The following is a 23,333-nucleotide window of genomic DNA, read 5'->3' on the forward strand; positions in this document are numbered from 1 at the left end:
ACATCTATCACAATGGTGATAGAAAACTTTATTGTTTATTATTATTATGTATATATTGGATCTAATGTTACATATGAAATAAAGTCATGACACACATAATTATATTTATTATAAAGTCTGAAAAACTGACAAATAAACATGACGGAAAATGACCATGCTGTGAGTTATTTTCAGAGGACCCTGGTGCAACTAGAGCTGAGCTCATTCCACATTAAATAATCTGCTCATTTTCTTGCCAAAACTTTGTAAATACAGGACTCATCATGGGACAAGTTTTGCCTATATTTTTCACTGTATATATGAAACATTGTTGAAGGACCAGTAACGACTGTTACAGTATCATGTGATGGGGCTTGATGTTCATTGGTAAGATGGTGATGCAGCTCCAGTGTTTTTTTAATTCGTTTAGATACACCAATTGCATTTAGGAACAATGGGCATTCCTAGTGTAGCAGTTTGGCCACCCCTGCACACATCCCGTTTCCATTGTGAGCTCCTCAAAATAGCCTTGTTCGTGGATCTAAAAGCTGGAAGCATTTCTGACCCCGTGGCGAAAATGGGATCGTATGTTCTCAGCTATTTTATTTCGGTATTTTTCAGTCACTGTCAGTGCTCTTTGGTCTTCTTCACACTAATTCCTCATTCACTGTGAGGCCACGCATCACAGAGAAGGAACATCAAAGGGATCGATAAGCGTTAGCCTCTGCTGCCAGAAGATCAGTGGCTTTTCAATCTCAAAGACGGGCAGGTAGATAGTGACCCGCAACATGGCCACCACTATATTGAGCCTTACAGTCGGGTTCTGCAGCACTGCCTTGTAAGATGGGAGTTAATCGCGTCACATTATTACAGGCTAGTTACCGCGGTCTATATGATTCAATTTCCTCATCTGCCGGCCGTACAACAGCCCAGCTGATGAACCACTGTGCCGCTTGGCGAGTGCTTTTAGCTGCAAGGCTGATTAACAATACGACACCTTCGGAGCGGATGTGTGAATGAGCGACGTGACTACCGCCGGGCGGGGGGAACCTCTCGGTCGCGGACGGGGGGAAAACTGCGGCAGACGGCTCGGCGAGGGGTGGACCCAACGGGCGAACGCGAGGCGTGCCACGGGGCTTTTCGGCATGGCTGAACTTAATGGTGTCAGTTGTTAAATACGCCGTGTGGAGATGGTGGGCTTTTTCTTCTTTCTTTTCTCTGCCTGGCTTTGTATTTTATTTCTTCTTGGAATACGCAGAGCAGAGAGAGAGAGAGAGAAGAGAGAGAGATGCTGCTTTGTCTCTGAGTCTCTGAGTGTGTCCTCTTGAGGGACCATGTTCATCCGTCTCACACACCTGATCTGGACAGTGCAGGCTCTCGGTGATAGACTGAATTTGCAGCCTAGCACAATGTAGAAGGTGTAATGTAAATGTCAGCAGATTGGGGTCTCGAGTGGCGTCCCCCTGTGTTGTGTGAAGTCCACGCTGCTTCCTCCCACGCCACAGGAGGCCCATCCTCCACTCCGCACTACTGCAGACGCTATTTTTCCTGCGTCTCCTCTGAGCTGCGAGATTCCTACAGTTAACAATTTGTTGAAACAATTGCTCATCCCTCATTAATAAGTCATTTTTTTTTCGCCAAGAGTCCACATGATTTTCTCCAACCATTTACTGCTCCTCTGGTTTTAACCCTAATTTCCTTAAATTGCTTGTTCATAGATACTTGTTTCAATTATTGTTTTAATATGAATTTTTTATCACTGGAACTCAATTTGAATGAAATATTTCAGTTTTTCATGTCTTACTGCATTGCCACACTACAAGTAGTTACAAGTTATACTGCTACTACTACTGCCACCCTTAGGCCTACAACCAATGGTAATGATTGAATTAAAAATTTTACATTTACATTGATTTCAAGATCATTGGGAGACCTTAAAAAACCTCAAACCCCAGGACTGAAATACTTATCCCGCTTACTAATGGATTATCCCACTTCTGGCTCTAGGTTGTTGGAATGCCTGTGAGCATGTTGTTTAAGAGATCTTTGTGACTATTCTTGCCAAAATCCCTTCCTGTGTTGAGTTTGTTGGAAAACCTGCGGACATGAGATTGCTGTGGCTGTTCTTGCGTGGAGCCCTGGGAGTTATTATTCAGGAAATGACAGGTTATTGAACACCCAAAGAAGTCTTAAGCTGAAATTGCTGCCACACAGCATTGCAAGCCTAATTTGTGTTGAAATTTGAGAACAATCGTGAATTTGATACCGTGAATTTACATCTCTAAATCTCAAAACGCTGAGGTGAGATGCTGTTTGATTAAGTTGGAGAAAGGGAATGTTGGGTAACACAAGCAGAAGGAAACCAATGACGTGTGCAGGCTCCTCCAGTGAAACATTTTGGGATGGCTTGATACTTAGTTGGAGTGGATCACAAGAGAACTGGACAGGGTCCACTGGTGAAGTGACATGCTGACATACTGTGGGTGACAGCATCCCCTGTTTGTTGCAAGTGTGACTATCTGGTAGTGTCATCAGTGTGGGTGACTCACATTTCCCAGTCATCCATTCTCATACAGCCTGTCCGTGCATTGACGACTAATCTGTGATTCGGCTTAATCACATTTTTTATCCATAATCTTTGTTTAAAACTAAAATTGAGTATTGTGATGGATGTCACACCGTCCACAGTAGAGCCCGGGCCAAACCTTGCTCCGTCAGGTGCTGTACTTCGTTTCCTGCTGCACTGCCTCTCCACTGCAAACATTGTGAGTCATATAATGGATTGCTGGAAACATGCAGGTCAGTGCTGACTCTACACTCTTGATTATTTTTTGTGGCTGATTGCATTTTCAACAGATTATACTTTTCTTTATGGGCACCACCTGAGCCTCTGAGTTCTGACTGTGTATTGTAGACAGAAAAAGGAAGGCAGGAGAGAGGGGGAGGAGAGTGGTGGTTAGAATGAAATGATGGGGAGGATGAGAAAATATTGTGTTTTTTAAACAAGTTTTCATCCCTTTTTTCTTCTATTCCCCATTTTTGAATATTCAATCAAAATGGTGGACCTGCCCGATCCTTGCAATCGGCATAGAAGAGCTACTTTGCCAGACTTTTTTTTTAACAAGCTTTCTGAAGAAATAGTGACAAAATGTGCTTGAATGTTATTAGGCAAATATTAATATTTCATTATTAATTAATGAAAGTACATTTTAGAGATTATAGATTCTGACAAAGTACAAGCTAAGCAACCGTGTTCATCAAAAGAAAATGGCCTCTGTGCACAAAGTACAGGATATGAAATGGAATACTTGACTGCAAGGAAGTACAAGAAAGGATGTGGAGTTATCGTGAAATGGACCTCAAAACACAAAAGCCTTTCTTGCTCAAAGAAATCTCAAAATACATTAACATGCCTGCCAAATGTATTCCAGATTTTGAAAGCCAAACATACCCAATACAGTCTCCACTTAGACTTCATTAACGACCCCTTCGCACAGAGAGTGAGGAGGAGAGGCTTAGCGTGGACCTGCCTGCCACAGCCCCTGGAGCAGGACGCTAACGCTGATCTGTGTTATTATGCTAATCTGACTATCACATTAAACGGGTATAGCTTTATCATTACGCCAATGACCGATTTTCTGCTCGTAGTTCTGAAGAAGACATTTTACTTTCTGTCCATTGACTTATCTTTGAAATACTGGGATTTTCTTGGTTAACAATGGTTAGGCAACAGGATATTGTGTGAAAGCAGTTTTGCAGAAATATAGCTTTTAAGAAAAATGAAAGTGGAAAAACAGAGAACGACGACGTTCTGTTCTCGTTACAATGGAAATCCATTTAGTTGATATATATATACGACTAAATTATCTTTAAATCATTGGTATGCAGAATTTTCCCCTTTGTAAAGGATTAGGCAAAAGGTTTTCCGTGTCATTAAATTAACAAGTACTATTAAAATGACATTTTAAAATCTCCTTATAAATACTGGACAAACTAAATATTGTTTTCTAAAAAGCATCTCAGTAAGAACTACAGTTTCTAAAATTGACTTTACTGCAGGTGAACAGGGAACACATGAGAAATGGATGCCTTCCATTTCTTATTTTATCTGCGTGTATCAGTACTACTCATGAAGAGCTGTAAAAAAAGGTTTTCTTCCCTGAGAGAAGCCTGGGGACAGAAAGATACAAAGCCATTGGTTAAATAACAGGCGCTGTACGTCTTCGGGCCGGTGCGGAGACATATATAGATATATCGAAACTTTTAGCGGTGCGTGAGCGTAGCAGCAACAGAAACGGGACAATATAGCGGCCAGCTAAACAGCAGCAGCCACCTATCGCAGGGCTGCGTGGAGCTGGGCCTATTGATAGGAGGTTTATCAGTGCAGGCTCTTCTGGCAGCTAAGTGACATGGTGCAGTGGGGAGGGGGGGGAGGGGGCCCCTGCCCTCCGATGTCTTCAGTATCTCGTTTGTTGCTCTCGGTGACAACGGCTGGCGGTCGGCGGCGCATTCCCTGTCACTGTCCTGGGGCCGGTGGCGGCCCCCGTCTCTCCTGTGAAGTCATGCGTGGGACAGCCCCCTCCGCCCTGCCTTGTGGCCATCACTCACGCTGACATCACCGGCCATTTTGTCTCTGCGTCCCCGGTGCAGGAGGTCAGAGGCCGCCCGGCTGAGGGTGGGGTCCGGTGTCAATCCTCCGCTCGCACAGATGGTGGGAGTGTGTGAGAGCGAAAGAGAGGGAGCTAGAGGGAGAAAGTGATGGGGAGAGAGTGAGAGAGAGAGAGAGAGGGAGCTAGGGTGAGAAAGTGATGGAGAGAGAGAGCATGAGAGAGGGAGAGGAGCGAGAGAGAGGGGGCAGCTCACCTGTGGTGAAGAGCACATTTGCACACAAAATGCAGTATTATTTATTGTTTATTTGTTCATTCCGATGTAAATAGGACGTGCAAACCGCCTAGTTTAATAATGCACATTTCCGTAATACATGAAGCTGTTCCCTATGGAAACACGGTAATATTTCAGTTAAATATCTGTAACGGCCAGTGTTTACAGACACAAAATACACCTAAAGGGAAAAAAAGTTGGAGGGGGGAAAAAGCCAAGAAAAATGACTTTTTTATATGCTAATATTTTCCAAGTAGTTCTGTAGCAAGTCTCTGAGGGGCCATTTTGTCTGGAAGAACAATTGTTCTCAGTCACAAAAAATCAGTCCTCGGAGTGCTGGATGTGCAAATAGCAGCCTAGCAAATACTGTACAAACTCCTGTCTTCATCTGTGCAAAGCTAACGATACACCACAATAAGCACCTTCCAGGTAAATTATTCCAAGGAAAACCCTTTTGCCGCATTGATTTGGATACATAAAATTGAGTGACTCTGTCAGCGATGACAGCATCAAGTCAGTGTTTTATCTCTTAATCCCAGCTTCTTTCTCAGGGACGTTTGAAGTGCAAGCATTTTCAGAAGCAGTCAACGGTAAATGGTGACTTTGAGAGATGTCTTGCCAACTTCATTCAAACATCAACTCCAAACCCACCTATCAGGAGTGAATGAATTCCCCGCTGAGTCTTAAAGTGCTGCTGTCCTCTATACTTCTATTCAGTTATGGAACAAATTTGGCACGTCGGGAGTGAATTTCAGTAAAAGGCCAAAAGAAAATTATCTGCCAGTATTCTTTACATTGACAAAAACATTTTTATTTGACTGAACAACAGCACTGGTCATAAACATGATCTTCTAAAGACTCTAGAAGCAATTGTACATTTCATTTCATATAAAGAGGTTGACCCCAGCATATCTTTCTTTTGACTGCGCCGTGCATATAACACAAGATTCCGGGTTTACTTTGAAAATCCATCAACAAAAATGACCGTAACTTAAGTAATGTATCAATTATCAATGGCCGTAAGACACCAGTCTTGGCAGTCAATAACATGTTACATAATTACATACAACATCCCTAAATTAGTCAGCTAGCTGAAGCATAAAATTACTACCATATGTTCCCCTTTCTGCCATGTATCTAAGGGTGCTCAGTCTATTAAACATGGCCGGCTACATGGACACGGAACAAATACATGAGGCTGAACGTACGAGGTAAATGAATTCACAGAGGAACAGTGACATTGTGTAAAGTACAGTATAAATACTGTATAAGTTCATATATAAGGAACACAAGCGAAAGGGCAATCAGGGCATATGTATCATACCGGGCTAAAATCTAAGTGCATTCGGTAGTCTTCTTTAATAACATAGCAGTATTTTGGACACAGGGGCTGTGCTGTACATGCACAATGTTGTCTTCTCCTAATGTGTACATGACAGCATATTCCTTAGAGAGCATGTTACTGGGACTCAGTGGAGAACCATATTTATAATTACAATATAATGGCTTAGAGCATTAAGCATGAATTGTGCATTAATGTAGACCAAATATACAGTGTTAATCCACACATGAAAAAAGGCTGATGTTTTCAGTTAACATATTACAAAAAATAATTACCTATAATCAAGTTAAGATGATTTTCAGGAATGTGTATTTGTTAGCTGAAATATAGTTTTGTCTGATTCTGTGCAAGTCTTTATTTATTGAGTTACAGGCCTGGACTGTCTGATTACACTCTAAATGAACCTCTTAAGTCTCACTGGCCCAGGGTTGGGCTAGCGAGGGTTTTTTTGCATTCATAAAATAATTTTAGGGTGCAACTTACAATCACTATGGTAACAGGATATACCGTTTGAAAGCATTAAACCTCACATTTCTATCGGTATAACCTATTTTAAGATTCAATTGCTTTAGTGACAACAGTTCCTTATTTTGTAACATGTGGATGGTAAGTGTGGGGAGACCTCACCTTCTCAGAATTTTGGAAATCCACATGCTACAAGAAATGTATTTGGTATTTGTAACATAGTTGCAGAGAGAAAGCGCTACCCCCATCTGTGTGTAAGAATATTCTGTATAACTTCAGCTCATTGAAGAACTGATAAACTGTTATGGGAATGTTATAGAAAAATGACTAAAAAACTTTTTAGTTAATGACATTGGTGTGTAATTTGTTAGGCTTGCATAAAACATCACAGTATTTTTTCACCTGCTTTTAACAAAACAGGAGCATTTTGAATACACGTGCAGAGATTTTTACCCAAAAAAGGTTGGTGTTTTAGGACAAAAAAGGTTCTAAATAGAAGACTTCCTTTTGAGGACTTCTGAGTGAATTTTTCTGAGGAAGACATTGGAAGCACCATTGACAACACAATAGAGGGCATTTTCAGTGATGTGACCCAATTTTATATTGGTGAGCATCAAAATACATTTTACACTCAAAATATTTTATTATTATTCAGTATGCTTATAAATAAGGAGGCTGCCTGCTTCTGAATAATAAATAAACATGTGACATTCTGGAATGTGTTTGACTTGTTCATGAGGGTTGGGTATTTGACAAAAACTTCAATCAATTGAACTAAATATATATATATTGGTAGTACACAAGGTGTTATTGTTGAGTTTATTGTACTTAATTTTTATGATCTTCTCGACCAGCTGCTGTCTGAGGATAGCTGCAAAGAGAGGGAGTTTGGGACAGAGAGGTGGTGGTGGGTGACAGGCGGGGGGAAGCGCAAACACAAAAGCTGTTGTATAGTTTAGCAAGCAAATTGCAGTATTTTACACCTCATAAGACCCATAATATCATTTTGTTTCTATTTGCTCTTTCGGTGTTTCCAAATGTCCTTTTTGGAAAACTGCCAAGTCGAAGATTAGAAAAAACAATGCATTTCGGGTGATATTGTCCTCAAAATTGAAAGGAGATGTGTCCAGTGTTGTGACTTGCCTCCATTGTATTTCTAAACACACCAGCCATAGCTACAATAATCTGTATCCAGTCAAAAACAGCAAATCTTTTCAGTGGGAGAAAAGCAGCTTCCACTTTCACTGTGTTTGAGCTCCTGTAACTTTGCTTTATTAATATTCGGAGTAATTCTAACACTTGGAAAACAACCCCCAAAGGGTAGCCTTTCAGACGGGACCAGGATTATGCCTGCAGTCAAAAGGGTTCAAGAATAGTAACCACTTTATTTTTGGTATGTCATTTTTAAGCTTCTGTCAAGAAAAGGGGTGATACTTAAGGGGTTCATGAAATGAATACAAGAGACACTTAAACGTTCCTTATGTACCTCAAGGATTTGCATATTAATATTTAATTTCCAGTCCTACACGGGGAACCAAACATGGTACACATGAAAGCAAGTAACAAAGAAGTAAGCATGTACTTTGCAATCAGTTCTGTACCGATTCTTACATTTTCCACGGTCATGTGCTCTTGTCCAGTGGGGCACAACTGTGCTTTCATTGTTGATATACTGCACCCTCTGCTGGTGACAACATGAACTGACATTCTAATCCTGGCCAGTTCCCTTTTGAGAAATTTGGCATTATTATGACCAGTATTACTATTATTGGCATCATATAGATAACTAGAATTTGGGTCTGTCTATGTAATGTATCAGAATTATGTGTTTGCTCACTCAATATTTAAAGCCACCTTTAGAACAAATAATTGACATCATATTGATAAAATTGCATTTTGGTTCTTCGACAGTACCGTTTAGGCTCAACACTTTCATCACTCTGATACCTTGGTCTGTCCACAAGACATTTATTTTATTTTTTAAAATATTTTTTTTGGCCTTTTTCAGCTTTATTGGACAGTATATAGAATAGAGAGACAGGAAGAATGGGAGCGAGAGAGGGAAAGATATGCGACAAATGTCAGACGGTCGGATTTGAACCGCCGAAGTCGCGGCTCGCAATGAGCATGCGGTCAGTGCTCTACAGGCTGCGCCACTGAGACATCCTCACATGACATTTTTCTAGAACTTGCAGGCCCTTTTAGGTACTGCTAACTGTAACCTGGCCGTCCTGTTTTGCAGCAAACTACTGGTTTGTATCTTGCAGTATAGCCTTTGTAGTTGTTTCTGAAGTCTTCTGTGGACAGCAGTCACTGACACATCCACACCTGCCTCCTGATGAGTGTTTCTGATTGTTTTCTTCCTTATGGCAAGAATTCTTCTTTCATCAACTGTGGAGGTCTTTCTTGGCCTACCAGTCCCTTTGTGATTACTGAACTCACCAGTGCCCTCTTTCTTCTTAATGCTCTTCCAAACAGTTTGTTTTGGTAAGTTTGTTGTTTGGCCTATGTCTCTGACTGTTTTTCTTTTGTCATTTATCAGCCTCATAATGGCTTCATTGACCTTCATTGGCACAACTCTAGTCCTCATGTTGACAAAAGCCAATAACAGTCTCCAAAGGCAATGAAAAGCCTAGAATCGAGACTAGATACTGAAAGCTTTGCACTAAAGAAGCAATTGAACACACCTGACTAATTAGAAACCCCATGAAGCCATTTGTCCAAAATATTATGGTGCACAGAAATGGGGGGACTATGTCATTTCTACATGGTGAAACCAAAATGAACCAAAATTAATGTTTCCCCTATATCTAAGTGAGAAGGGATTTATTTTTACCGATTAACTGCAGAGGGCGGCAGTCCATGTATGTGGCTTCATGTAACTTACGTGAGTGAAATGTAAACAAAATAAAGATTATTTAGTTAACTAAAACTGAGAGCAATTGGTCAATGCATTACTATTTGTAAGATGGACTATACCAACCAAAAACACCATTACTTTTTACCACAATTACCCTAAAGCCCTAAAAAGGCAATTAAATCAGAGAAGAAACTGAGTCTCCAGTGAATAAAAGTCATATTGAGGGACAATACTGGTTTAGGTGGAATACAAGGGACTGTCAATCCCAGTAAAACCCAAGAGAGCACTGTACTGTATGTGAATGAGTCTCTCCATGGCAACTGATCAATAACAACAGTGATGTAATTGTTTTCTTTGCTGAGGGGTTTCTGTTCTGCGGAGCAAAAACAGGCCTTGTCTTATTTAGCAGCAAAGCAGAGTAAAGATAACTTCTCTTCAAAGATAAAAATGTACAGACCTATCTGTATGCTCGAGAAAAAACCTTGAGCAAACCCTGGTTTAACAAAACAAGATATGCGGTTCTTTGTGCATTAAGTGCATCAGGTCTTGATCGACAGTAAGCCTATGTGACAGCTTATTTCCAGGATCTTTTCACATATGCCATCAAAAGTTTTCATTCTGAAGACACTGAGGACATAGTAGCAACAGTAGCCTATATGTGGTCCGATTGTCCTTCAAATAGCAAATGGATTAAACATTGTAAAAATTCTGCTTATAGGCTTTGCTGCTTGGTACACCTGGATTGATTTTTTTTTCTGCTGGAAGAAGAAACGTGGAAGAAAATATCGAGAAGAAAATAAAATCAACTCTGTGATCATGGACATGTGCATTAGGCTATATATGACACTAAAATAACAGCTGTTTACCGCTAGTCTCGCCATTACAATGTATGACGTCACAGAATGTACTTGTAAACTTTGGGAAGCACAGCGAATTAATTTAGTAGTCTTTTAGTAGAGATGCAAAGTAGTGGATTTCTTCTTATTTGCGCTCATGATTAACATCTTAAGATTCACAACAACAGTGCAAGCTGCCACTAAAGCCGCAGCGGTAGTGTTTACCAAGTGACAGGAGATACAGCCGGAGCTGAGAGATGGAAATTCCCTGCGGTGCTATCTCACATCCACCTCGCACATTTATCTACATTGTGCCAAACACAATAAAACCCAGCACATATCCCCTGGATCCGCAATCTCAGTGTTTTCAGTAGTGCTTTTCGTGTCTTTAGCGCAGAACTGTCGCGTTCGGCCCTCTGTAACAATATCATTTGGAATGAAAGGGGCGAAGTACCGCACCATATAAATGAATCCCATAAAACGCACCCAGCTGTTGCCGTACTGGCCTGCTATTCATTTCATTTATAGCCTTCGGCGAGAAAAGTCAAGCGACACGATGAAAAATACCCTCTACAGTCTTAATAGTAGGGCAAGAAGCGCTGGGATTCTGGGCAGTCGTTTCCTGCTATGTTTGTTTTCAGACGCATCTTTTTAACCCCTTAAGTCTCACCAGCGTTGGGCCGGTGTGGGTTTTGTTTTTAATTTTTTTTATTTTGTATTCAACCCCTTGCCATTTTCAGTCACTATGGTAACAGAATATACCGTTTGGAAGCGTTAAAACTCACGGTTGTATCGGTATCGGTATCGACCTATTTTAAGATGCCATTGCTTTAGGGACAACAGTTCCTTATTTTGTAACATGTGGGAGGTAAAACAAGCGTGGTGGGACCTCGTCTTCTGTGCAAATCATGTGGCAGCCACTCAATGCATAAATGTATGCAGGCATGGCCAAGGGGTTGGGTTGTTGTTCAGACCAAACATCAGACTGGGTAATAAATGTGACCTAAGTGATTTGATTGTTGGAATGATTGTTGGTGCCAGACAGGGTGGTTTAAGTATCTCAGGAACTTCTGATTTCATGGGATTTTCACACACAACAGTCTCTAGACTTTACAGAGAATGGTGTGATGTGTAATGGTGTGGTGAATGTTTTCTTGGCACACATTAGATCCCTTAATACAAATGTAGCATTGTTTAAATGTCTTGTTTTGGCCGCAGTCTACCCATCTTCTGATAGCAATTTCCAGCATGATAATTTCACAAAGCACACATCATCTCAAGCTGGATCCACAAACATGACAATGTGTTCAGTGTTCTCCAATGGCCTCCACAGTCAGCAGATTTAATAGTCCAATACACCTAACAACAGCAGCATAAAATAATCTCCGTGCTTGAGCGTCTTTGAGTTTGTGTGCACGCGCGGATGTGGGCGTGGGTTATGTTAGATGATTTTCAAATATGCTATATTATCAGTCTGGACAGGTTTCAGAACAGAAGGAGTCTATTCTTCATTTACCCTTTCTTGATATAGCAACACAAGTGATTTATTTCCTACCCCCATATCCAGCCGATCTGAGACCAAGATGAGACGACTGCTCCTCCGGTTATTTGCAATTCATGCGTCAGAGATTTGTTATATTAATGTGTTGCAGGAGTTTGCGACATTATTGGGCCTCTGAAGTGTCTCCCATGCGACGCCCGTGCATCTCGCCCGCTGCCGACAGCGGCTGTTACTCTCAGGGGCAGTAGCACGGCAGCGCCATCATCAAGACGGATCTCATTAATCCTGCCTGTATTTTCAAAGAATCATATGGTACTGAAACGAGTTCATCCGCAGAATGCTTGCACCACAGCGCACCTATGTGCACAGTTAGAAGTGTGTTTTTGACGGGGAAAGGAGCCTCCGCTATAGGCTACGTGAGAGGGTCCACTGTGTAGGCTTAAACCACGGTTTAAACAAATGGATCTGAAAAAGATGTCACGACGGCGAGGATAATTACGTTCGCAACACAACGGAACAGATTTTCGTCCACAGCCTGATGTATTTCTGACAATAATCAGAGAACGTTTGTTACAGGAAAAACGTCTATTCCAATCAGTATGAACACGAAGCCCCAACTACTCAAATTAATAGTAAACCTACATCTTTGCATTTGTGCATTTTACGTCGGGAGGGTATACTGAAGTGAACAGTTCATGAATTGGGGGGAAAAACGTGTCGGCTACTCATTTAGCAATCCCAATCCCACCGCAGTCCTAAATAGGAGTCTTTCTCACTAGAGTGGAGTGGGGAGGATCATGCACTAGAAGCGAAGAACAAGAATGAATTTCATTCAAAATGGTCGTTGACATTCTGGCAACATTCCAGTTAAGGCGATGCACAGAGGAGTATTGACTCCGAGAAAACAAGCGCATTTTCCGGGCTAGAGATTAATAAGAACATTGATTTGTATGCTGTGGAAGTCAGGGCAGACGCTCCCGCAGTAATGTGCGGGCAGCGGACTCCTCGCATTTTTCTTCATTCAATCTCTCTGACTTCACTTTCAGTGCAGTTTCAGAATTCTGCTCCTAATTGATTTTTACTTCCATTTATTAATAAAGCTCGCAGTATGCCTCAAGCGCACAGATGATTATATGAAGCCCAACAGGAGTTTAATCTCACAGATAACGCGGGGATAAATGTAGGGTACTCCACTCCAGCAATGTATTGATGAACAAATCAATGTCATCTTATTTTCCATACCGTGCTCATTTGATAAAGCAAAAAACATCAGAAATTGCATGTGACCAGCCTTTTTTTATTGTATGTTATAGGAAATGTAATAGCAGACTAGACTAGAGGTCCTTTTAGAATCCTCATTACCAATGGAACTGAGATCAACCTCATTCAGACGAGTAATCGTCGAAGATCTAAAGGTGTATAAACGGAAAACAAATATGAACTCCTCAGATACAATAAAGATGAAAAGATGAACCACTTCTGTGATTCAACCACAAATCTCTTTCACGGGTGTTTTCACTTAACCCACAGAGCAAGAAAAGCTTAATTAAACACAGGAGGCTTTGGATCATGTGTTTTTGGTCGTCTTGAGGTGTTTGAAAGAGAGTATCTAGGCTGAGTGGTAGGCCTAATGGTTCTTATGCCTTTCCAAAACACCTTTCTCATTTGTTTGAAAAATGTTGTAAACACTTATGCTACCTATGCTGCCCTGGCAGAGCTGGATACTATGATATCATTACTTCTATACGCACTTCACTGAAAACTTTTGAATTAGTATACCCTGCATGCAATCTTTTATTAAAGTGAGCCTATTACCTGGATTCTTCACATATTGGCACTGGATTTCTGAGGAGTAGCTACACCACACAAATCACACCACACAAAGCCTATATGCAGTTTGTGTTGGAATTATCTGAAGACCGTATTTTGAAACACAAATTTATTTCGAGCAAATTATGTACCTGACAAATTAGCATGCATTTGACTTTCTCCTGAGAAATAACAGGTTGTTTGAAAATTGACATTTTCATTTTGTTTGTGTCAAGATACTTCAATGTCAGATTGCCCCTGAAATAAAGGAAATAAAGGACGTGAATGAACATTCTTATCATTCTTATCATTATCGTGCATAATTTAAATGACAGGCCTTTTTTTACGCAATCAATCAAAGATCAATTTGCTTGTTTGGAAATGCAATCTGAAGTCATCCTGAGTAGGTACTTGTTAAAGGAAACGAGGGACTCTCCATCTGACAAGACAATCAAACCCTAGTCCTCCAGGAAGCCATCCAGCACCAGTTTTCCCGTTCAGGGAAAACCTCATTCTGGTTACCTGGCCATGCTGAATAATGCTGTGTGATGAAGGGCTGACTGCACCCTGTCAGACACTGCCACTAAAACACCATGACTTACAGCTGGGCACTGATCACTGTCGGGCTGGCCCTGATGAGCTGTGGCCATGGTTTACACTGGTAGTTTCTTTGGCATGGCTGAGTGAGAAAGAGGAATCTCAGGTATATCTGTCTTATAACTCTTTTGGGTGTTTGGTCAAATTGTCTCTAGTAAATGATAGTTACAGCAAGAGAGAGGGAATGAAGGGAATTAATGCTTGCTTTAGGTAAAGCTCCCAGGTGTTTTATAACAAACAAAAAAGGTTAAGATATCTGAACTGCAGCATTCATGTTTCTTCATGCTATGTGTATGACATACACCCTTTGTTTGGTCAGTGGGACACACAAAATTGTTCTTTGGCTTGATTCCATTAGGACAGAACCATCTAACTAGATAGGGGTTTTCTATGGAATCACAGGGTTCCTATTAGAACAATTTTTTGTAGCTCACCTCAAGGTGCTGATCTCCTAGTGTCGGCCATTCAGTTGGCCCTGTAAAGGAAGGGCCATGAGTAGGTGAACAGGAGTGAGTGCTTGTGTGTGCACGGTCGTGTGTGTCTGTGTGTTGTGTATGCTCATATGTGTACGTGTGTGTCCTGTGTCAGTTTCTGTATGCATGTTTGTGTGTGCACATGCATTGGTGTCTTCATATGTATTTGTGTGTGTGGAACTGTGTACATGCATACATGTGCATGTGCGTGCAAATTTATGTGTGTGTGTGTGTGCATGTGCATGTGTGTGCGCGCGAGAAACACGCCTCCTCGTCCCAACTGCATCAGCACGTGATTTAAGTACACACCTCTCCGTAGGTTTCCGGCTGTCAGTCTCTCCATCTCGTCTATGTACCAGGAGGAAATCATGAATAAATTAGAGGTGATTAGCTCATTGTCTTAATCACCTCATCATTTCATGCCAGAGCTTCTGTTTTTGCCCTGCTCGCTTTGTGACATATCGGTTGTGATAACTGTCATGTCTCCATATGCGCGGAGCTGCACTTAAACGGCGGCTCTTGGCGATCTCCACGGTACACGTCAGCCCGCGTGTGTGCAAATGGTATTCCAACTGTCAGGCGAAGTATGTAAATTAGATTAGCGTAACGTACGCAGGGAGATGAAAGACTAATGTTTAAAGAGTCTCTTTCTGTTGCCGGGCTAACTAAAAGGCTCCCATCGCAAGACTTTCCTCTTAATTTAGGAGACTGCCCCCTTGATTTACAGTACCAAATGATCTCCTGCATTATTCAGTAGTATTTTCCCACTTGGAAAAACATGGATGGGGTAGAGATGTTGCATTGAAGAGAGAGAATTGGATGGATGCCCTGTTGTAAAATCCTGTTAATACCAGCTTGAAATGACCAGCTACCAGCTGTTTAAAAACATAGCTTGAGCTGGTCAAACCATATTGAGCATGGAGCTGGTCTGAGCTGGTAAACCAGCTACCAGCTGTTTCAAAACCTAGCTTCAGCTCTCTTTTCAGCAGGGTAGCCTGATTTGGCTACAGTGAACACCATACACAGTATCCGCTCGACAGGGTGCCCCTGAAGTGGCAGAGCATGTGCTTTGTGGAGGCTCCCATGTCGTGCCAGTTGCTTCAGGACTGGCATGGGGACTCTGGGCATGCCACCAAATACTGGGCACAAAAGCTGTTGCTGCAGCTGAGTGTCTGTCAGGGCAGACCAGGTTACAGCTGGCTGGTGCCTTGCATTTTAACAGCAATGAAAGTGCCTTGGTACACCTGCTGTGACTATCTAATGTGTAGCCACTGTGGAGGCTGTTTTTATATTATACATTCACATAGTTGAATATTTGATGAGGCAGTTAGAGAGTGGTCTCCCATCCCGTCTTTTTTCATTAACAAAGAATTGCACTTACATTAAAGCAGGAGAAAAGTGTGTCATTCATTTTCGTTTCAAAGTACCTGAAGGAAAATAAACTACAGTACAAATCGAGGGCTAGTTGATTAGACGCATGCTGTATGGAAGATGCGTTTATCATTAGAATTCATTGTAGTCTTTAGGAAATGAGTTGTGCTTGCAGGCAAGTATATTCTGTGCATGCAAGGCTTCCTACCAGTCCACCAGGTGGCGCTCTATATAGAGCATTTGGATTACAGAAACAGTCACAACACCTACCTCTACTTCCCTCTGAACTTACAATGACCCTGGCGCATCTTGGCTGCCATACTTTTTCATTTTTATGTCTTAGCCTGTGTGGAACCCACATACTTAGCATACTACTAGTACTACATTTCAAAGAAAATCAGCCTGAAATTTAGTAAATGTAGGATATACGAGTATGTGGTTTTGAATGCAGCTTTAGCATTTTTCATTCATAATTCATTCATCCTTGAACATCCTTTATTAAATCCTTTAATAAAAGGAAATAATCATAATATTGCATGTACGCGACACCTTAAGTGAATGTACTTTTAATGACAGTAATTTGAATTACTTTATTGTAAATGGTGATAATTGTTTTTCACACTTTCACATCAGACAAAAATATGCTTCATATAACTTTGATCAACATACAGCATATGATTATTTTAGCAGCACGTTATATTCATTGTTAAAACTATCTTAATCAAAAGTATTTTAAAGTACTGTATATTACTTATATTACTATCTTAGACAACAATATGTAATTTTGTACATTTCTATTGTTTTTGTCAGACATAATAAGTAATGCTAATTATTAAGCATGAAAACAAAAGAACAGTTCTACTTTAATATTTGCCCTTGAAAACAAACATTAAAAATAAATGTGACATTTGTTCATGAGATTTAAAGAAAACATTATTGCTCGGTGTGTAATATTTACCACCCCATAAAGATGAAGGCTTCTCTGAAAAGTCCTTTCAAAACTGAACAGTGTGTGAGTGAAGAAGTCTATCCTTTGTGTGGAAGACCATGTATACTTAAGGGATGGCTTTTTACGCAACCGCATGCTTGTGTCTGTTCATCAGCAGGCAGGTAAAGTTGTTTTGCCCAGCTGTATGATGAATATGATTCGCATAAGAGTTGATTCCACAAGAACAAGAAGAATATGTACAGGAAGACTGGAAGTTCAGCGTATAGTTTCGGTGTCGGTGTAAAATGTAGAGTACATCTATTACAGTTGTTTCAGGGAATGCACAGCACTGTTGTATTGTGAGTTCTCTCCATGCTACATGTACCAAAGAGTGCCTTATAACAGTGGCGACAATTTGAATGGAAGATTTTCCTTCTATATTTGCTCATCCACCGAGTTTCAGAGCAGTGGTGTGCACGTTGCAGATATCGAACCACTGTTCGTCCACCTCTCCGTGGGCCTGAAGGCTGTTGTGGGGGAGGCAGGGCTGGCGAAAGCGATCCTTGGTGCTCACCACCCTCCAGAACTGCGTGCCCTTCAGCAGGCAGACAGCATTGTGTGTGTAAGAGAAGTAGGCCGCATCCAGATTGCCCACCGGATGATCTCCAGGCACTGCCGGAGGGAACACCCCAGCAATCTTCTTCGGGAAACCGCGTACTTTAGCGTTGGCGTTCATGTCAAAGCTGTACACCTGTGAATAAGGATTTTTCGGATTCCAGACACCAAAGCTGTCTTGGCAATAAAAGATGCTTACTACCTGTTGTACAAGCCATAATTGCAAATGAGAATTGATTTCTCATTTTCCATACCTGATTAAAGGGAGAATAATTAGTAAATAAATACATGTGCAAGTAACCTTTAATATAGACATCTAACTGGAGATTGAGACAATTTAATTTCTTCTGAAAAAAGCAGAAATACGAGAAAAAAAGACATTAAGGAGAAAACAAATCGACCATGTACTCAAATATCGGTGATTGAACAGTGCAACCTGCTTGCAAGCATATTGGATATAGGAAAAACCTGAATGTGCAGTGATGAAAATCCAATAATAAAGTCCAGTAATACAGCACCTCATTTCTAAGAATTATTTTCAAAGTCAAAACATTATATATTTATAGAATATACTTACACAGAATAATTATTGACCTATTTATTTATGTATCTTTACTCTTCAGTGAGAAGTGAGCTTAAAAGCTGTTATTGTTTTCATTCTGTGTATCCTTGCTGACTTTCCGCAATATCTTGAGGCCTGTTTATGTAAACAAGCTCATGATGAAACAAGTTTCTTCTCTTACACAAGAATGTACAAGAAAGCTTCTTCAAATGAAGAACATAAAAACAAAGTAAAGGAATCGAGACTCTGAAAATCCTTGTCTACACTCTCAAAACTTTAGAAAAACATGGGCAACATCATTGCAAATCATTGCAAAAGGGAGACCGAAAAGGAATGTGAACAGTAAGCTTGGTAGCAGTGGCATATTTGCCTTAAAATTACAGTAAATTGGAATAGCTTTCATTCTTTAAAGCAAGATGCCTAATTTCATATTTCAGTTGCATGGACTGAATCATTAAGCCTAAATTCAGATGCACCATCGCATCACACACAGCATTATAAATACTGTATTTTCATAAAAGCAGAGATTAAAAAACTAAGCTCACTGACATTATGTTAAGAAAACATTCCTGTAATTTTATAATAATTTATATTTACAAAACATTTGCTAGTTCTGTTCATATGGAGGCGGCACGGATGGTGCAGTGAGTAGCACTGCCGCCTCACAGCAAGGAGGTCCTGGGTTCGAATACCCGTCGGCCGGGGCCTCTCTGTGCGGAGTTTGCATGTTCTCCCCGTGTCTGCGTGGGTTTCCTCCGGGTACTCCGGTTTCCTCCCACAGTCCAAAGACATGCATGTTAGGCTGATTGGAGAGTCTAAATTGGCCGTAGGTATGAGTGTGTGAGTGAATGGTGTATGTGCCCTGTGATGGACTGGTGACCTGTCCAGGGTGTATTCCTGCCTTTCGCCCAATGTATGCTGGGATAGGCTCCAGCCCCCCTGCGACCCTGTTCAGGATAAGCGGGTTCAGATAATGGATGGATGGATGGATGTTCATATGGATGTACTCTGCTTCTAAAAAACATAATCTCCAGGATGCAAACTGTTCTCACAAGCAGGTTGCACTGCATTGTACACTGCACTATACTGTAGGAACCTGTAGGAAATGCAATATGAAGGGGTGAATATTGAAGCCTTTGAAAAAGTAGATGTGGGAGTCCCTCGGAGATGGTAGTGGTGTCCCTCGAGGTCCCCCGTGCACACCCGGTCTTTCTCATTGTGGTACCTCCAATACGAGTCACCAGAGAAGACCCTCAGCATAGTCAGGCACTTTAAAACCCTGCTGCTAAATAGAAGCACAATGTGCTCCACTCAATGGCTTAAAATATTGATGACATCATACGCATTACATTATCGGCTTGCTTGGAAACCTGTCACAGGCCAACTACAGTGTTTCCGTTCTGTAACTCATTTACATTGCCGGATATTTGCTGGGGCGAATGAGGTAATTTACTTTGCCTTCAGGTGAAACAGATGTCCCCAGCCGAGACTCAGGCCTGATAACTGATGCTGTAAAGCACTTTGCTTCAACCGCTGCACTACAAATGGCTACCAAATGCCCCCTCCCTCTATAAAGTATTACCATGGTATTACCATGGTTACCTTTGAAGAAGGAGACACGTCAGTGCTCCAGGTCCACGCATCCACACCGTCCGCCAGGATTCCACACCAGCCCGCCTGCCGTCACGGGGTCCCCATAGTGCGGTTGCTCCGGTCCTCATACATCCAGTACCAGCCATCCCTCATGAAGTAGGTGTTGTAGCAGATCACCACCTTGCCGTAAGGGGTCCTCTCCTTCCTGACACAGTTGAACACTATGCTGAAGTGACCCTTGCAGTCCCCTGACTGGAGGAAACACACGATTTTCTTTCAGATGCTGCTTTTGCACAGGTTCACATGACATGTCCTGTTGTCACATCACAAACACATACAATGCAGTGCATGAACATGTGGACTGTGGTACAATTTCTGTCCTTTTGGCTCACTGCTCCAGCACAAGTGAAACAATGAAAAGGAGATTAAAGTGCAGACTGTCAGCTTTAATTTTAAGGTATTTACATCCAAACCACGTAGGTATTACATCCCTTTTCATGCATGGTCCCTCCATTTTAGGGGACCAAAAGTAATTGGACAGTTGACCTCTCCACAGTTTCTAATTAGTCAAGTGTATTCAATCACTTCCTTAGAAAAGGTATAAGAAAGCTTTCACACATGCACAGTTAGAATAGTACAGTTTACATTTAATTTTAAAATGGCAATTTCTTCACAGCTCTGAGAACAATGTTGCTACATGTAGGCCTATTTGCACCTGCTTAATTTTAACCAACCAACTCCCACATGAAAATAGCAAATGCGGTTTCCACAGATTCGCATAGACATTGATAAATATGCACGGAGCGGCGCTCTTATTGCACCTGATTTTTCTGAGAATCTGATTTCATCTAATGCCCAGTGAATGAAGACTAATGGCTACCACGAGGCGAGGTGCTCATTAGTCAGTGAGATGTGTTTCTCAGATCGCATCGAACCGAGAGTTTTTAATTTCCTCATAATATCTACACCTGGGATCTGTATAGATCCAGTGTGAGTGCTTATGGAAGTGGTGGTGATGGTGGTGGAGGTGGAGTGATGAGTATGGGGTAGGGAAATTATGTAGGGGAAGACCTCTCACCATACAGATGTTGTAGGGCTTTTCTGTCCAGCCAGTCGATCTTGAAGCTTGCCTCCTGAGGCAGGTTGTTGGGCTGCACGATGGAGCCCATCCTGTGGATGTGGGGCAAGCTCAGAACAAGGCTATGAACAGTCACCCGAGGGAATGACAGCAATCAATCAATCCTCACTTTGTACGGTACCATCAACAAATCGGTTGTCACAGTGGTTGACAATGGCACAGTGTCCTAGGGAATTAAAAATGGGGAGATGTTTTCATTTGAACCAATGTGGGAAAATATGGAAAATTACTTTGACCCTTAAAAGGGTGATTAGGCTGAAATCCTGGAAAATAGTGGGGTTAAGAAGAATAGCTCATTACATACAAATATATGGCAATAATAGGCTGGCCCTTTTAGGGGTGACAAGGTGACTCTAGAGAGGCCCCGGCTCTGTAATTGGTTTTGCCTGCCCTGACAAAATGAGTAATCATTCTCTCATTGCAAAGAAAACGTCTCCCCGTCACAAGGTGTGCATTGTGCGCGCGGCAGCCACTCGGTCGGAAGCTTACTGTGAGGAGGCTGATCCCACTTCCTGCTTTAGGGCGCGGTGAAGTGCTCATCGTCATCGGAGTGAACATCTCCCAGGAACCACGCGTGGGCAAACCTGCGGCCGGCCCCATCAAACCTATGAGTGCAGCCCAAGTGCCTGCCTGTATCGCGGACGCAAGGAAGCAGTCATTCAATTAAATCTTTACTGTCACTGTTCGGTTCACTCAACCACTGAAATATTAAAAGCACTTGCATACAGACAGTTATGCCCCTGTCTTAAGCGCGCCAGGGTGGAAGGATCAAATGTTTTATATGCATGTCAAAACCCATGATTACATTGAACACTTCATAAATTTCTTCACATGTACTTTTTTTTTTTTACCACTGTTTCACCTCAGTAACCATTCACATACCCACCGGCGCACCTGTTCCAAACCCCAGCCTGTTGTCAATTTCCTCCAAGGGCGAATGAGAGTCCTGCTCGAACTCGACATCCTGAAAGCCAAGCTGAAGATATAACGCTGGTCATCGATGGAGAGCTGGCTATTGTAACCCTTTCCTATCAGCCTCCATTTCAGAACCTTCTTGGAGAAGGCCATATGCCCGAGTCCATCGACCTCCCGCTTCCTTCTCCCCTTGGACAGAGCTGAGCTTCCCATGGAAGATGTCTGTGGAAGCCTGCCACAGCCTGCCGTTGATGGTATCCCTTGTTGCATTGTCGGTCGTGATGTTACCGGCTGTGACGTTTCAGAGCTCTGTGCCGGTGGAGTTGTGTGTATCAGAGGTTGTAGTCTCCTATTTGTCTGGGATCCCACACCGGGCTCATTTATCTTCAAACGCACCTGTGACAGGTAGGCCCAAAACTCTCTGGAACTCTTTGAGGGCGGAGATGAACCGTAAGCTTTCAACCGGATCTTCTGATTGGTCTCTGATCCCCATCCGGGATACTGATCCTCCCTCTTGAATTACTGACACTGTCCTTTGGTGCCAGGCTGTCATTGGCGAGAACAGCTTCTTCTTTTTCAAATTGGATTTCCTCCCAGTTGACTGGCTTTATGAAGCCGTACTTGGAGAGAAATTGCTGAAGAGACACAAAACGGAACGCATTTGCAGTTAATCTTTTGCACTGCACAATAAAACTATTCCTTTACTTCATGTCAGCTGCTACGATCGCAGGGGGAAAAAAACAACATTTGCATAGGAATTAATTTCAGCCTTTGAGGGCATATAAATCATGGATTTTAAAGGGTGGGATACAGTGATGAATGGGGTTTATGTTACTGTATCTATTATCTTAAACATGGATCCAATAATTTATATGTTTCTTCTCTTCCTGAGCACCCACTCAAGTAAGGGAAACCATCTCATTAATGTCTACATGTTCTGTGTTTTCCCTTGGCAATACTAAGGAGACTATCATCTCATTACACAGTAGTACAAACAGCAATGGCATACAAAATAAACATAAAATCAAACACCCTATTTAAAGAACATGATGATGATGAGGCTACCCATCAATTGCATGCATATATATAATAAAACATACATACAGTAAATAATAAATAAGTGTAACATTGTAATATAGCCAACACTGCATACTGCTACCTGTGCCGTGTCTTATGGGATCAGCTTGTTGCTGTATTTCAACATCGGAATGTTCTCGGTTGGGGAAAATCTTTTCTGCCACTGTTGAATTGTCCGTCGGTAAGACTAAAGCGATCAGCCAAATGGAGGTCAGAGTTGTGATGATTTCAGCCCGAGTAATGTAGGTAATTTCTCTTTGTCCTTTTTGAGTGAGTAATGTTCCATTTTAAAAGAAGAATGGTAGTTCCAAATGGATGCCGTCCACCCTAAGTTAGGCACGCTCCCAAAAAAGTAAATAATCTTTCAAGTGACAAAGCTTATTTGGACGAG

At 41.7% G+C, this 23,333-nt stretch overlaps 1 protein-coding gene across 1 annotated transcript; it reads right to left on the reverse strand.

Moving 5' to 3' along the window:
* Positions 1-17,487: 17,487 nt before the first annotated feature.
* On the reverse strand, positions 17,488-22,721 carry mmp21 (matrix metallopeptidase 21). Its single transcript, XM_061225301.1, is given in 12 exon segments — positions 17,488-17,795; positions 19,348-19,392; positions 19,395-19,504; positions 19,802-20,060; positions 20,891-21,030; positions 21,444-21,472; positions 21,474-21,580; positions 21,845-21,910; positions 21,913-22,087; positions 22,254-22,403; positions 22,405-22,500; positions 22,701-22,721. Coding segments are annotated over 12 exon segments (1,506 nt in total).
* Between the last annotated feature and the right edge of the window lie 612 nt (positions 22,722-23,333).

Source organism: Conger conger, chromosome 2, assembly GCF_963514075.1.
Source record: "Conger conger chromosome 2, fConCon1.1, whole genome shotgun sequence".
NCBI lineage: Eukaryota > Metazoa > Chordata > Actinopteri > Anguilliformes > Congridae > Conger > Conger conger.